The 16,320-nt window shown below is 50.4% G+C and overlaps 1 protein-coding gene across 1 annotated transcript in view; it reads right to left on the bottom strand.

Moving 5' to 3' along the window:
• LOC102426668 (plexin-A2-like) overlaps window positions 1-16,320 on the bottom strand; it is a 185,383-nt gene that overhangs the window by 103,292 nt on the left and 65,771 nt on the right. The window contains 2 exon segments of the mRNA XM_023745503.1: window positions 9,637-9,681; window positions 9,683-9,772. Of these exon segments, the coding sequence (XP_023601271.1) occupies window positions 9,637-9,681; window positions 9,683-9,772 (135 nt within the window).

Raw genomic sequence — 16,320 nt, forward strand, 5'->3', positions numbered from 1 at the left:
ACCCTTTCGATGACAGAAACGCAACCCAGGGAGCACGAAGGAAGCTCTGGGGCCGAGGAACAGGCTGCAGAGTCCTGGGGTGTCACCATGGGGCCCTGGCCCTTGGCTGCCTAAGTAAGACTCCAGAGGGCAAGCACAGAGCTTTCTAGAGTCTAAGAGCCCTGGTGGGGGCCAGCCTCCGAGCCCATACCAGTCCGCCCGGGCCGAATCAGGGCTTGGGTGCAATGCTTCTCATGTGTGTCTCCTCTCCTTGCAACGGTGTCCCTTCGCCAGACAGGCCGCGCTGTGGATGGGGGTTTTGAGTGTGCTGAGGAGTCACAGGTCCCTGCAGGGGGCTCCTGGGCGGTGGGGGAGGGCAGGTGGGGCAGGAGCTTTGCCACCACAGGGTTGTAGGAATGGCCTGCTCAGGGCACCTCACCTTGCTGAGCCTTCCTCATGTGTCCGATGAGGGTGACAGTACCTGTGTTTCAAGGTTGTTGTAAGGAGCTGAGATAATGCTTCTGAGGCTCCTGGCCCGCTGCACAGGATCAACAGCGGCAGTGACTTCACGCACCACCCTCGCTCCCTCCACTCTGAGCACCAGAGACGGCTCCTGTGACTGCTCATGTAAGGCCCGGGCAGTGCTCCTTTACTGGATTTTTAAACAAAACAGTGCACTGCGCCAGTCTCCGTGGGGGTGTCCAGTGGGGAGTTGTGAGTCTGCGCTGGTCTCCTGGAGCCTCGAAGGCCACCTCTGAGGCCTTTCTCTTAAACTTGGAGCCCGGTGCACCCACACAGCCGCCAGGGGGCGTCATCTTAGGAAGCTAAAGGTGAGTTTGGCTCTGACTGTGTGGGGTGGAGTCCCAGCCCTTTTTTTTTTTTTTCTTTGCCAGTGCGGTGGCCCTGGGCAAATTAGGCAGATTGAATGTCAGTGTTCTTATCTGTAAAAAAGGCCAGGAGATACCACTTATCTCGAGGGATTGTTACATTCACTGAGGTCATGTCTGTCAACTAAAATAAGAAAAGACCTGACCTACAGGTTAGCTAGCTGATCGCAACACATCTTCAGGCAGAGCTGAAAGGTAAGGCAGGGTGGTTAGGTTCCTTTTTTAGGTGTGGCTGTAGGCAGAGCATGGTCTGCAGGGCTTGGCCTGGTGGTTACGCATGGGGCACAGCCATACACAAAAACGTAATTACCACTACGAGCGTTTATTAAGCAGGCACTATGTGCCAGGTACCTTTCAAAGTGCTTTTTATGTATTCATTCAATTAACTTAATCCTCAAGCCGATCTCATAATTATGCCCATTTTGCTAATGAGGAAACCAGAGCACAGAGAGGTCAAGCAACTTGCCCAAGGTCACCCATCAACGAGTAGTAGAGTCAGGACTTGAACCTAGGCAGACAGGCAGAGTCCAGAGCCCATGCTCTTCATAGGGTCAGAAAACCACCCCTCCTCAGCCACTACCTGCCTCTTCACAATCTAGGTAGGTAGACCCCCCCTTCTTAAGAGTCACTTCCCACTTAGGCCTCCTGTCTTCAAGGATAAAGGGCTACTTTTCAAGAGAAAATCTCTGAGGCTCTACCGTTCTGGGTTGCTGTGTCAGAGAGAAGGTGAGTCCTCTGTTACTCCCAGGAGGGACCAGGAGAGGCCTGTCGCTGGTGGTATGAGTTACTTCAATTATTGAGTGAATGGTCTACCTTTGCTCTAGCAGTGCTGACTTCATATTGTATATGCTTTTATTTTCATTGAATTTTTTTTTAAGAGAAAGGAAAGGAGAGGTATAGAGAAATAGAAACAATGATGAGAGAGAAACATCCCGGATCAGCTGCCTCCTGCATGCCCCCTACTGGGGATCTAGCCTGCAACCTGGGCATGTGCCCTGACTGGGAATCAAACGGCAACCTCTTGGTTCATAGGTCAACGCTCAACCACTGAGCCACACTAGCTGGGCTATATTGTAATTCATTTATACACCAATCTTCCCACCTGAATGTGACCTCTCTGAGAGCAGGGATTCTATTTTATTTATCTCTACACAGAAGCACACTTACCAGTGTGGTTTTGCATTGAAAGAAAACAGAAAGAAATCAAGACAGTACCTATCTTCAGGGCAGCCCTGTTTATAAGATCTTGGCTGGAATATTACTTAGAAAGACTGCCCTACCGACATCTGCATATGCAAATGACTTGTCAGGTGGACAGCTCTATGCATTATACATGGTAGACACTTAAAGGTCTATTGAGTGAATAAGTCTGTATGCAAATGTATGCAAATTTTTCTATTTTAATTTGACCCTTGGGAACACCTTCAGGGACTCTAGGGCCCAGGTTGTTTTAATTTTCTTAATTGAAAGTCTTTTAGCACAACCAGTTTTCTCTCTGAGCGAAGCTGTTGTCAAGTTGGGAAAAGAATGCTGGGCTGGACCAGGTTAATCAGGATTAATTCTGGCTCTTCTGTAATTAAGAGTATGGCCTCGACAAGTGCCTCTCTTCTCTGGGCATCAGTTTCCTTATCTTTAAAATAAGTGGAGGAAAAAAATAATAAAATAAATAGGTGTGGGACTGGGGGTCCCTTCCGGTGTTGAGGCGCCACAACTTCCCCTCTCAGGGTCATGGTCACCTCCTCCTGGGCAGTGGGGTGTGAGCATTCAGCAGTACCTGCCTAGAAAGAGAAATCAAATCCCTTGCCAAGGATTAGAGTCTCCAGCCATCCCCCCCCCTCCCCCCGCTGCCCATTTAGAGAAATGAGTTTTTTGGTGCCAGTTCTTTTAGCTGGGCATGGTGTTCAATCATTTCTTTCCAAACCAAAGGATTTTAAAATAAGAAGCTGGAGTTTTCTCTCTTCAATACAACAAGCCAAGCATCTGATTCATAGGGTGGGTTTGCCTCTCCTCTCCCTGGTGTGAAAGTATTTTTCAAAAATGCTCCAATGAGAATATTAATCGCCAAGGAATCAGCTCCATGCCGGCTTCTCTGAAATAGGGGGAAAGACGGAGAGAAAATGGAAACACAGGCTTGAGGTGGTCACTGCTCCCCGGGCCCCCTCCCCAGGAGGTGGGATCCCGCCCTTTCTCTGGGAAAGGCACTGAGATGTGGACGGGCTCCTGGCCCACGCTGGGGGCCCGTCCTTAACCAGAAACACATGTGCATCAAAGGCTTGGATTGAAAGTGACACATTTGAAAACAAAAGTGCAGCAGAAATTCGCTTATCCTCACTTTCCTAATCCGCAAACTCTGTAATGCTCCCCAAAGTCCCTGGGGCTCCACTGCAGCCCCTGCCTCCTCACATTCCCTCCTCCCCGCGGCTCAGCCAGGCCTCCCAGCCCAGGCAGCAGGCAGGGCTCCTGTTACCAGACTTCCAGGGCCTTGTAAAAATACACCTTGGCACGCTCGGCCTGCGCCCTGGGAAGCCTTATCGCCTGGACTAAACAAATGTGCACAATCAAAATAATCGTCTGAGATGTCAAAATAAATGGTCAGGGGACATCTGGACGCACGGCTCCGTGTGTTTTTCCCTCTCCCTTCCCGGAGTCTTTACAAGCCTTTCTGGTTTGGCAGTTCAGTGGCGTTGGCCACAGGTAGGAGGCTTGTATCACCATAGGCGCTTCGAAAATGCTTCTTATTTTGGGCCCTAGGTCCGGGTTTATAGCTGTCAGGCCCTCCCCCAAACCAAAGAAACCCCAATTAGTTCTCTGACGAAGCCGGCTAGAGACTGCAGGCATGACATGGGGGGACTGGTGTGTCCTTCCTCGCCCTACACAGGATCTTCACCCAAGGGGTGGGGGTGGGGGGTCCTGTGCTGTACTTGAGACCTGCAGAGAAGCGGGGGGAGGGCTTCCCATCTTTGCAAAAAATTTTTGTTTCTAATAGCACCGAGTCAGTTCTTCGTGCCGCTACTCTCTTAAATGACTCAAAGCGTTGTGGTTAAAAAGTCAGTCTCCCGTGATCCGTGCGGGTAAGTTTCCTACCCATTGCCCTGCGTGCCCAGGCGGACCACCAAGGAGGGCCACCTTCTGAGTGGGTGGGTGCCACACCGCCACGGGAGCTCTCACGCTCTGCGGCTCCGTGACCCCGGGAGACAGGAACCCACGGATTTCTCTTCCCTGAGCCTCGTTGCTCAAAGCGTGCTCATGGGCCACACGCATCAGAATCACCTGGGTGACTGCTGTCGCGAGGTGAGGCAGGGGGAAAGGGAACCGTGGGATTTCTACGGCTAGGCCATAAAGAAGGCAAGAAAGTGTCTCTTTACTCTGGCAGCCCTGAGCGGCTCTCAGCCGTCAGCTGCTCTGGAAGGCTGACGATCCTGAGGCCACCGTGCTGGGAGAAAGTCCAAGACGCACGGCGAGCCTTGTCCAAGGCACGCTGGCCACCAGTCCCAGCTGACCCCAGCCTCGGAGAAGAGGAGCTTCCAGAGGATTCTAGTCCTTAGTCATTCTAGTCCCCCCACGCCATTCAAGCTGTAGAGAAGGAAAAAACTCTTTTGGGTGCACCTTGTCTGAATTCCTGGCTTACACAGTTGGTGTTTAACAACGGGTTGTTTTGCCCCTAAATTCTGAAGTGTTTGGTTATGTAGCAATAAATGCCCAGAACAGTGTGCCAACCACACAGCCATCAGGGCGTGCAGAACTGGTCTGAGTGTCCACGGCCTGGAGACAGGCTGGCCATCTTTTGCAACGAGCTTGAGACTTAGTTTACTTCCTGAAGAGTCCAGAATGAAAAGCCCCCGGGCAGCCCCTTTCTGGCCAAGTATCCACACAGGCAGCCAGACCGGGCCCTGGCGGTGGGGGATGACCAGGGCTCAGGACCCCTCCCTTCTCTCCACAGATGCTGCCACACCGGCCGCCTGGGCCTCACACACGGGCCCGGGGCTGCCTCTGCCTGTATCAAGGGGAGCAGGACTGTTTAGTCTGCTGGGCACATTCCTGAATTTTTCAAATAAATAGGAGATTATGAGCAACTCAGCCTGATGCTGTCATTCGGCCAGGCCAGGGGCTTCTAAGGCGTCCCTAGGGAGGGGCCTGCAGGCATGGCAGGTTAGAGATGTTTGATGAGACTGGGAACTGCTTCTAGGCCTCTCTGGCCCTCTCAGCGGTCCCAGAGAACTTCTACTACTAATAACAACAGCAATGATAATAATCACTACCGCTGTTTGAAAGCACTGATGATGTGTCAGGCACAGGGCCAGATTATTTATGTATATTCTCTCAATCCTCACAATAGTTGCCATTCATAGGCCCATTATACAGATGAAGAAACTGAGATTTAGTGCAATACAATAACTTTCTCAAAGCCACACGCCTAGTAAGTGGCCATAGGTTGAGCGAAGAGCAGTCTGACTCCCGTGCTCCAGCTCTTAACCGCTGGGCTATGCTGCCTCTCCAAGCCTTGAAATAGACGGCAGCATCCCATGCCCTCCCCTCCCAGCCCCCCGTCGCCAGCCTTTCTGCTGTTCCCAAGGCCCTTTCCAGCCTGCATACAGCCATTCTCCACTGCGACTCCCTTTTTCCATTTCACCCTTCGCTGGATCATTTTATGCCTCTATTCCCTCTGCTAATTCAAACTAATTAAAGTATAAAATAGAATAATTGCTTCCATCCCCATACTCTTTTTCTATCCACCCAGAGCAGAGTTAGGTTCCCTTTCTAGGAGTGGCCAGCCTGAGAAGTTGGGTGGAAACTGGGGCTATCGAGTTTCTTTTCATCTTGTCGCTTGGTTTTCCACTTGGCTCGCAGCCTGATTTTCCCCGGACTTGCTGTCTGACTTCCATTAGACTCTGAAGATATGGGGGTGACTTGTACTCCCTCCCACAACATCTGTCTACTCACTGTTGAGGAAACTGGGTGGACTTTCTAGGGAAGAGCCAGGCATGTTACCAGTGGAGAGCTTAGGCAAATAAGAGGATTGGGGAATGGGTTCCCCCAAACTCCCCTGGGTCTGGCTGGCTTCAGACATATTAACAACATATTAACTCAACTTGTTAGGCAGTGGCACTAATGACCCAACACTTCTGATTAGTCCTATTCCATTTTTTAATTACATTTAATCAACACATACACACACACACACACACACACACACAGAAAGAGAGAGAGAGAGAGAGAGAGAGAGAGAGAGAGAGAGAATGAGTTATATTGAATTTTCTTAGCTCTGTGGGAAAATGAAAGCCTCTATAGGTGGACCTTAAGATTTGAGACTTCATTCTACTCTCACATGGTGTCCTGAATACAATAGGGTGCCATGTTTGGGGCTGGGGAGGGGAACAGAGAGAGCAGAGCTGTGGGGGACAAGGTGAAGACAGGGGTGAGAGTAGGCTGCCTGGAGATTTATCATAAAGTGAGGTGACGGGAAGGCCCATTCCCATGATGTCTTGTAAGGTTTCAGGTCTTCCAGAGAACTCCAAAGCCTCCAGTCACTGCCTCAAAATAGAGACACACTTATCCACAACCACCAGCATTGCTCCCTCTCTGCAGTGTTCCCCCTTCAGGGAAGAAGTCCGTATGAGTACACACGGCCTCGTGAACTTTGAAGCCCGTCTACTGTGCTTTGGTGTTGTCTTCTGGAGAGAAGAGTCCCGGTGCCAAGACCTTAGATAAGCCCCTTTAAGATCTAAGAGAGACTGGAGACTAGGATTGATTCCATCTTTATAGGTGAGGAAACGGAGTCTCTGCAAAATTAAGGGGCCAGGCCACCCAACTTGTTAGAAATGGGACCTGGACTAGAACACAGGCCTCCTGATCAGCCTGGGGCCTCCTGGGTGTGCCACCTGCCACTTCACTTCCTTCTAATCACACTCATTGTCACCACCCTCCTGAGTCATGGAATCAGAGAGCCTGAGATCCAGAAAGGGCCACATAAAATCTTCACATCGACACTGGAAACCAGATTCCCATCTGTGGTCCCCACTGAGCCTCATGTTGACCCAAGACACACTGAGGCGAACTGACTTATAAAAGGCCGCCCAGCTAGAAAACGTTGAGATAGGATCCAAATTGGAGCTTTGGACTTCAGAGACAGCCCTATTATCTGATGCCACTCCTTTATTTTATAAGGGAGGTAACTGGAGCTGTGCGAGGGCCATACTTCCGGTTAGAGCGAACGCTGGGCTAGAACCCAAGTCATCTGACCGCATTTTCATTGGTTGTTCTGTTGACATACATTAAAGAGCTTCCTTTAGGAGGTCCGAGCTGTCTGTCTGTGAACACTCTGTGCTCATAGCTGCTCAGACTCAGACAGATGGGCTTCCCGAGCTGTTCTTGGCCCTCATCCCTGGCCCCAGCCCCTGGTGAAATCACCTGGCTACCTATTTCTACATGATTTACAGCTCCCCGGGCGACAGGCCTCAGAGCTCCACCACAAATCCCCCTTAGACTCTGCCTGCTGCTCATAGCTCCACCTGGTATATGTCACCCACTAGAGACAGCCCCATGGCATTCAACCCAAACTATTCCTATATCTGCTCAGCGTGACTGGCTACTACTGAGCCCCTCTGTCTGATGCAGCTGCGGCAGAAGGATAGGACATTTAGAAATAAGTGACATCGACACTTGGTTTAGCCAGAACTGATGCTCTCAAAGGTGACGCAAGAGATGGCCTCAAGAGGCCCTTATATTCTCTAACGGCCACTCATCAGCCCCCATCCCTGGCCTAGGTGTCTTTGGCCACATTTCAAATGCAATTTCAGAAAGCATCCTATTTGAGAAACAGATATGCACCCGAAAAACGGATGCCTTGACTAAGGTCTAATTGGTCACTTCGATTTGCTGTTTCTGTTTTTCCACTTCAGTGGGCTCAGAGCTTTTACCCAAGAAAGTGCTTTTACCCAGGGTTACCCACTGGTCCTCAGCCATACATAATGCCTTTTGCAAATATCATGTATAATGGGGGTCTATTTGATCCCTCAGACCATCCTTTCACCCACCCATCCAGACTGCCATCTATCCCTCCCTCCCTCTATCTGTCTGTTTTCTTGTAGAAAGTGTCTGGAATGGTGTTCACCAGATGCTAACAAGGTGTTACTTTTTGGGTAGTGGGTTTGGGGACTGGTTGTTAACTTGTTTTCCATATGTACTGTTGAAATTTGTATAGTGAGCATCTACCATTTTTTTTAAAGAAATAACCCTTGGTTTATAAGAAAAAAATAGGAAGAAAAGGCAGAGTATTTATAGATTTAAACCTGATGTTATAGATTTCTGGGTATGTGTCTCTCCCTCGTTAGACTGTAAGCAACTTCAGGGTAGCGATTGAGCCCCGTTCCTTTTGATATTTTCCCAGTACATTGTTCCCAATAAATATATTTCAAGTAATGGTTTTTCAGGGCTCACCAACTGTTTTATTGGAACGATAGGTCAGTGTTTACTTCCAAGACTGTCTTTCCCACTGAAGGTCAGGCAGAGCCTCCTCCAGCTCCACCAGGTTCCCATCTGGACCTGTTTATGCCTCAACTGCAGGGGCCACATGAAAGGAGGTAAGAAGACAGGTGGGTTCAAGAGGATCTGGATGTAATTTGCATGTCATTAGCATATGATTTGTGCCGTCTATTCTCCAGAAGTAATTTTCAAGTTAGAGCTGCATCACTGCTCCACCTCATGCTGTCATGTGCCCATTCGCCTCTTCGTTCCTCCCTCCACTCATCCATCATCCCCGGAGTCAGAATTCTTACATTCAGAGAGAAAGGAGGGAAAGAGAACTCTGGGTGACGCTGATCAAGGACACCTGGAATCCTGGCAGAGTATTTTGAGAATGACACACGAGCTAGAAGGCACCTTGTGAAAGTTTGCTGGACTTCTAGCCCAGCATCCTTGTCTCGCCTAAGTCATTGTCCTCAGCACCAAGACAGAATCGCAGTCCTTTTTCTCCATCTTTGGCCTTTGTCTTGCTTACCGTGTTCAGGTCAACGTCAAGACCACCAATGCTGCTGAACAACTGCTGACCCACTTACTGAATGAATGGATAAAACCAGCCTTTCCTAAGGACTTTGCTTTCTGCATCTCCATTGATTTGGAGAATCCCCCATCTTGCCCTTCACCATGGCTCTCCTTACATTTGCCTTCTCTCTGCTCACACATATTCAGAGCAGATACAATCCTGGGAAATAATGCTCTAGCCCAGAGGATGGGGAACCTGGTCAGCAGTTGCCCAGCAGAGGGTAGAATTCTATTTCTCAGGCAGAGCTTCAGCTTCTCAGTGCTGGCCGGCTTCTACCCTGCCTCATCTAAGGCGCAGGCCAAGATTTTTATCTCCTGGGGGGAGGCCCTCTCTTGGGTCTGTCTCTCCCAGGATTGGGCCCAGCCCTGGAGGCCCGGATTATTTACACCTCTCTGGCTCCCTCAAGCAGCAGACTCTGTGGGCCCGGGAGCAGTAAATCTACCTCCTAATCGCACCAAGCTGCTCCGCGCAGTCTGGCCCGTTCCTGCGGGGCTGTTCATCACGCTCTGCGACAGGGGCTGTGGCCTAGAGAGAAGCCTGCGGGAAGTGGCTGGCCCCCGATGCTTCTCTCTGGCTCCCTGCAGGAGCCTCCCTGGACTCTGCCTCTCCCAGGCCCCTGAGTAGCAAGCCCAGAGGTCTGCCTTGTTCGATGCAACAGCTTCTGCATAAAGGTCACAGGTTATCAGCTCCTCTGGGCTTCAGAAAGGAGGGGTAGGCGCCAGCACTTACCTGTCTCTCTGACATGACGTACAGGTAGCGCTGATCGGTGGAGAAAGGCCATGTCCCGGAGGATGGGGCTCCCGTCTTTGAGCACAGACACCATCTCATACTGAACCCCGCCATGGGGGGGACCATCAGCTCGAATCTGCACAAGAAACAAGGGCATCCTCAGCATCTGCACTCAGCAGTCTCCTGTGGGTGGGCCTCAGCCCTGGTAGTTTTACAGAAGATAATCACCCCCATCCCACCCCACCCCACCACCAATTGCTGCCCTGACCCAGGCGAGGCTGCAGGGAAGACAGAGGTGCCCCTTAGCTCAAATAGACCAGTTCCACTAAGATGAATCCTTTCCCACGTGCTCTGAGTATGCAGAGTCTGGGATTTCTATTGGTGGCTTTATTTGTGTGCTTGTCATAAGCCCTTAAGTGTGATTTTGAATATTCCAATGTGGTCATTCTTGTGTGTGTCTACAGACATTTATAGCACAGGATGATGAGTGTATGTGCAAGTGAGTGTGTGCTTGTGTACACTCATTTGTGTTTGGGGTGAGAGAGTCAACATCTGCACAGGGTTTCTGTCTCAGGCACGTAAGGGGGAATAGTGGGACAACACACAAACCACCAAAAAGCTGGCCAAGAGGTGCAAGATTTTTGGATCTTAGGAAGGTCTGTCTGCTCCCAAACAGCCCCTGAATGTCTGCAGATCCACTCGGTGAGATCTGGTGAGCCAGGAATCCCAGCTCCGGCTCTCAGAGCCCATCCCAGGGTCATAAGTCAGAAAGGACTTGGACGTCATCTCGTCCAGCGCTTCTCAGTCCTGGCTGCACATAAACATCATCTGGAGAGTTTTAGAAAACATGGATGTCAGGGCTGGGTCCATTCATCAGGATCTCTGTGGGTGGGGCCTGGGCATCCTTTTTGCATTTCAAAGCTTCCCAGGTGAATCGAATGAGCAGCCAGAGTTGAGAAGCACTGATGTAGCCCCGTGGTTCTCAAAGCCTGAGAATCACCAGGGGAAAGGGTTGGTAAATGCGTGGCTGGGCCCATGCCCAGAGTTTCTGATTCGGTGGGAATAAGGCCTGAGAATTTTCATTTCTAATAAATTCCCAGGTGATGTGATGCTGCTGATCTGAGGGTTTGAGAAGCACGAATCTAGTCTAAGCAGTATACGTATACAATACTGAGACTCGGTGGGGAGATGTCCCTAGGTTAGTGATGGCGAACCTATGACACGCATGTCAGAGGTGACACGCGAACTCATTTTTTGGGTTGATTTTTCTTTGTTAAATGGCATTTAAATATATAAAATAAATATCAAAAATAAAAGTCTTTGTTTTACTATGGTTGCAAAAATCAAAAAATTTCTATATGTGACACGGCACCAGGGTTAAGTTACGGTTTTTCAAAATGCTGACACGCTGAGCTCAAAAGGTTCGCCATCACTGCCCTAGGTCATCCAAAAGTTGGTGGCTGGGGTCCTTGGTTCGAATGTGCCCCCATCCTAGGTTTCTTGTTCCCAGCAGAGCAGTTGACTGTTGACCAACAATCCATACCGGTGGCTCATTTCTTTGTCCTCTACTCCTGGAAACCCCTCTAGCTCAAGCCCCATCTCCTCCATGAAGTCTTCCTCAATCTCTTCCCCACACTAATTGCACTTCACTCAGATGCCTTTTTTCCTACCAGACATTTTGTCCTAGAATTATAATCAATTGATCTGTTCATCATATATGTACTAGCCAACGTGTATTGGTGACCTATTTAAATAGTTATCTAATTGCTTCACATGTGCAGATGTCCATTAACATTTCTATTTCTCTTATAACCCTCTAACCCTGAGGACTAGAATGGGGCTGGGGACATAGCTGTGAATGGATAGAAGGGAATGCTTGAAAAATACTTGTTGGAAGGACATGAACTACAAACCCACTGATAAAGTATTATGGACTGTTTTAGTGCCAAATCAAAATGAAGTCAAAAGACATTTTCTTCGGAAGATTTTAAGATTAAGCCTTCCTATCCCAATTCCCTTTCTAACCATCTCCTTCCCTCTGGCCCTTTCTCCCACCCCATAGAGAGAGAGCTCCCTAGGGGAGGACATGGCTTATTCATCCCAAGGGCTGAGCCTGGTGTCTGATGCCACAGGGAACATGTCAGGATGGACAGGTGGAGGCATCCTCAGTTCCTACTGGCCGAGTAGGGAGGGTTAAGAGCATTACTTATTGCAGAGTTGGGGAAGGAGGACCAGTGCTTCCATTCCTATTTCTCTACCCTCCTGACAATGGCCTACTTGAAGGGCCTGAGCCAGGGCATGGTCTGAACCTGCTGCAATGGGATTGGACTGGAGTGGGCGGGAGGTAGACCATAAGCCCACTGTGAATGGGGAACCGTGTGGCCCTGGATTTCCTAGTGGCAGAAACAGCAGATTCCTGCCTGAGGCCTTGTGCCCAGCCCCAGAGTGAGAACAGTAGAGCAGGGCCTGGAATCGGGGATATTGTTTCTTCTCATCGCTTTGATGGTTGAGATGAAGATGAGGAGGTAGCCTCAATGGAACCAAAGAAATTCTGCTCTTAGGCATTCCTACCCAAGTACCTCCCTTCGTGGGCAAGACTCTCCTGTTTCCCCTAAGCTTCTCCTTTGCCTCTTTTCTGCCTGGCTAGTAGCTTCCTGCTGTTCAAAGCTGTTGCCTTGGCAACTGTCACTAAGCCCCTCCTTCCAGGGGAGGGGCCAGGCACCACTGAATTCATTCTCACAGGATGGAGGAAGACTGTGGGGTCAGTGATGATGCTATGCGGCTGAGGCTACTACCCTGCACCCTGAGCAAATCTGATTATGGACTCAAGGAGAGTGAAGGGCCAGGGTCTTTATGTGGGAAAACACCCCACCATTAAATTGGTTCCCCTTAGCATTCAAAGCAGCACTCTCTCTCAGATGGACAGATACCAAATTTCCATGAGACTCTTCCAGAAGTGGTAGCTTTTAGTCACGAAAGTTCTTGTGCTGTTGCCAGAGGAAGAGGGAAGAGGTAGCTGTCAGGACTCCTGGTTGGCTTGACCTCAGCCTTCTATCTCTACATCATGGGAAGTCCCGGCTCCGTTCTTCCTCTCAAGAGGAAGTGTCCAGTGACTCTCGCCACCCTCCCTGCGACAGCTGCTCCTCTCCTGTGAGATTCCAAGGCTCTGGCTCAGGCCCAGGAGCTGCAGAACCTGCCCCCTCCTTCCGGCCTGGCCTAGGATCTCTCTGCCCGGAGGCCAGTTACCCCTCTGCCAAGCAGAGCAGCCTCCCTCCCCAAAAGCCTGGGCACCTGCCTGGACCCCCAGCAAGGCCTGGACACAAAGTCAGAAGGAGGAACACCACATGCCTGACCCTCCCTCTCTGGTGCCTGGGACTAGATGGCACCCACGACGAGGTTGAAGCTGGGATTGCGCCAAAGACACCTTTTCATCACATCCTCTGCAGCATCCCAGTTAGGACCAATCCCAGCCATTCACCTCTTACTGAATCGGAGACCTAAGCAGATGTGTTGTGTTTTGTTTTTTATTCCCATCTGCAACCCCAATCTTTTAATAAACCAGTTAAAGCCAGAATCAAATCTGCATAGCGCTCAAACGTCAGAGCTAAAACCAAACCAGAACAGAAAATGTTCTTGGAGCTGAACCTGAACTAAGCTATCCTATTGCATTCAGTCTAAATGCCCCGAGAGAAGAGCGGCACTGCCCAGGGAGCCCAGCCCCCCCTCTGACTCTGACTCTCATTCCATGCTGTCTGCCCCCAGCTTGTGTGACTCTCCCAGAAACCTTCAGGAGGGCAGAGAATATGGACAGTGGGCCAGGAGGCCGTGGGGGGAGGGGTGCGGGGGGGAGGGTGTCAAAAAAAGGGGGTGGGGCCAGGGACTGGCAGGCAGAAGGCAGGGGAGGCCAACTGGGCCACAGAGGTCTTTCCCTGCCCTAATTCCCTTTGCTCCCTCTGGCAACACACCGAAGTGGGCAGAGCACCGGTCTGCGGTTCAGGGTTCCTGGATTTCTGGTCTGGCTCTGTTCTTGCCTGGCCTTGATTTCTGCTTACGGGTATACGTTTAGGTCCGTTACCTTGTCTCTCTGAGCCTCAGTTTCCCCCTCTGAGTAACAGGAAGAAGCAATCTGCTTGGGCCCTGTCAGTGGAGAACCACAGACTGTACGATACTGCTGAGATACAAGGGCTTTGGAGGACACCTCATCCAAACACTTCCATTCAAGGGACCCAACTAGTATCGGTGGAACGGGGGCTCCATCTGGCTCTCAGCCGGTGTGATCCAGAGGAAGCGTATGGCTGAAGGGGGCTAGGGGCTAGGTAGGAGGGTCCTCCTGCAGGGGGACCTCTGTGGCCCAGTTGGCCTCCCCTGCCTTCTGCCTGCCAGCCCCTGGCCCCACCTCCTTTTCTTTGACCCCCTGGCCTCCTGGCCCACTTTCCATCTTCTCTGCCCACATTGTTCTGTCTTGGATGGAAGGGTTGAGTTTCAAAGTTGTCCCCCATCCCTGCCAGACCCAGGGTGATAGTGAGGGGCTGTCAGAGAGTCCCAAACAGAAGTGGGATTTTAAAATCCACCTGGTTGAGTCTATTGTGTGGTGGCCCACAAAATGATAGTTCCATTCAGTTTTAAGCTTGTGTCCCCAGGGCAAAGTTTCAATGCCCAGAAGACAACAGTAAACTGAATTAGGCCAAGACCACACAGCTAATAAGGGTGGTAGAAGGAGATTCATTTACACACAAACCTGTGTCTCTCCTAAGAAAGGATAACACTGGGCCACTCTAGCTGTTCATTGCGGCTAAAGGTCCAAATTCTCTCCTTGCCCACTCTTACTCCTTCAGACCCCAAGGCCAAAGTGGGCCAGTCACCTCTTTCCTGGGAGGCAACGATAAACTCCAAATCTAATTTGGTTGGTGGGTAAAAAGGCCATTTCTCAGGGATGGCGTTGGGGCTGTGAAATCCAGGGGAGATTTACTGTCCTTTCCCCAGATGGGAGGGGCCTCTTGGAAATGAGAATGAAATAGTAATCCTATTAGTAGCTTCCCTTTAAATCACAGCAAGGTCTGTGCAGAAATTAATGGCAGCCTCTTTACTTGAACATCCAATTCAAATCAGCATATCCAATTAACTAGCTTTACCTACAGCGCCCCCCCCCCCTGAACTCTTCCTCTTGGACATCAATTTCTTCTCTAGTTAGTCCTAAATTATGGTGCCTTTGCTTGGAATGTGATGCTCTAATATCACTTGATTAGTAGTAGTCATAGTCATAGTCATTTTTTTCAAGATCAGCTGATGAGCAGGAGGATCGGGAATTGGCTCCTTGGGCTTCCCCAGTAGGAAGCAGGTTTGTGTGAGAGGACCCCCACACAGTGGGGAGGCACTGGTCCCTGTCTGGAGGGCTGGAATGGAATCCCCACCTTTCTCAGTAATTGGCTATGTGACTTCAGGCAACTCGCTTCACTTGTTTGTGAAATGGTCTCCATTGCTGCCAAATGAGAGTGGTAGCGCCTGTCCTGACTAGCTCAGGAGAGATGTCGTGAGAATGAAATGAGTGATTAGCTATGGATTTCAGTATCATCCCGTAGGCATTTAGTACATGCCCACGGTGAGCCAGGGGACACTGTGGGAAAGGATCTTCTTAGGAAGCCCAAGGGACAGGGAAATGGACAATTCTACCCTCTCCACAAACACATGGGAGCCTGGGGAGGCCAGCCTGTGGGGCAGGACAGCACCTCACCTGGAGCCGTGAGGGGAGGCTTCCTGAAGGAGGTGACGCCTCAACTGCAAAGCAGAGGCGGAAGTGTGAGTTCTTTGCAAAGTTTAAAGTGTGATGTAAATATGAAACAGTTGTTGTCACGTGTGAGCCCAGGCTTCTTGGAAACTTGGGGTTGCAGACCTGACACGCAGTTACTGAGGGCTCAACAATTCCAGCCCTTGTCACCTATTGTCCTAAAATTCACTGTGGAAGAGGCCTTTGTGACTTGATTGTATCTCTGCCTCAGCACTCTGGGTTGCATGGTATATAAATGTGTGCATGTGTGTGCATGCATGTGCATATGTATGTGCATATGTATGTGCAATGTGTGTGCATGCATGCGCACATTTAGACCTTTAAAGAGGACAAGGTGGAGAAAGCCCGGTGCTGCCCAGACTGAACTCAGTAGTGAGTTAATGAGCGAGTGTGTCCGCAGCTGTGCATTTAGTGCTGAGAGAAGGGATTCATGCTGAAGTTTATTTCTGTACAGCTTCATGACCCGGATTATTTATAGATGGAAGTCTTTAGTAAGTTCAGTCTCTGAGATTCTTCTTCCCTCTATCCTGCACACACACACACACACACACACACACACACACACGCACACACACACACATGCACATGCACACACACACAAGCAGCAGCAACTTCCAGGGCACCTTGGGCTCGCCCCCCCGCTCCCCACCCTCTGGAGCTGTGCAAACATTAACTAACCATCCAGAGTCATAGCCAAGCAGGCGAGGCTCCCGGAGGACAGCCGGGCACCTGGCCCCAAATGCTTGGCTAATTGGAGAGGGACAGGGAAGCCTGAAAACTTGGCCAGCGGGTTGCACTGATCCAGGAGAGGAGGGGAAGAGGAAAGACAAGGCCCAGGATCTGCCTGCCCATGAAAAGGAAGGAGGTCACTAAGAACGTGCTGAACTTGGAGAAATTCT

The sequence above is a fragment of the Myotis lucifugus genome, unplaced genomic scaffold (genome assembly GCF_000147115.1).
Source record: "Myotis lucifugus unplaced genomic scaffold, Myoluc2.0 scaffold_553, whole genome shotgun sequence".
Taxonomy (NCBI): Eukaryota; Metazoa; Chordata; class Mammalia; order Chiroptera; family Vespertilionidae; genus Myotis; species Myotis lucifugus.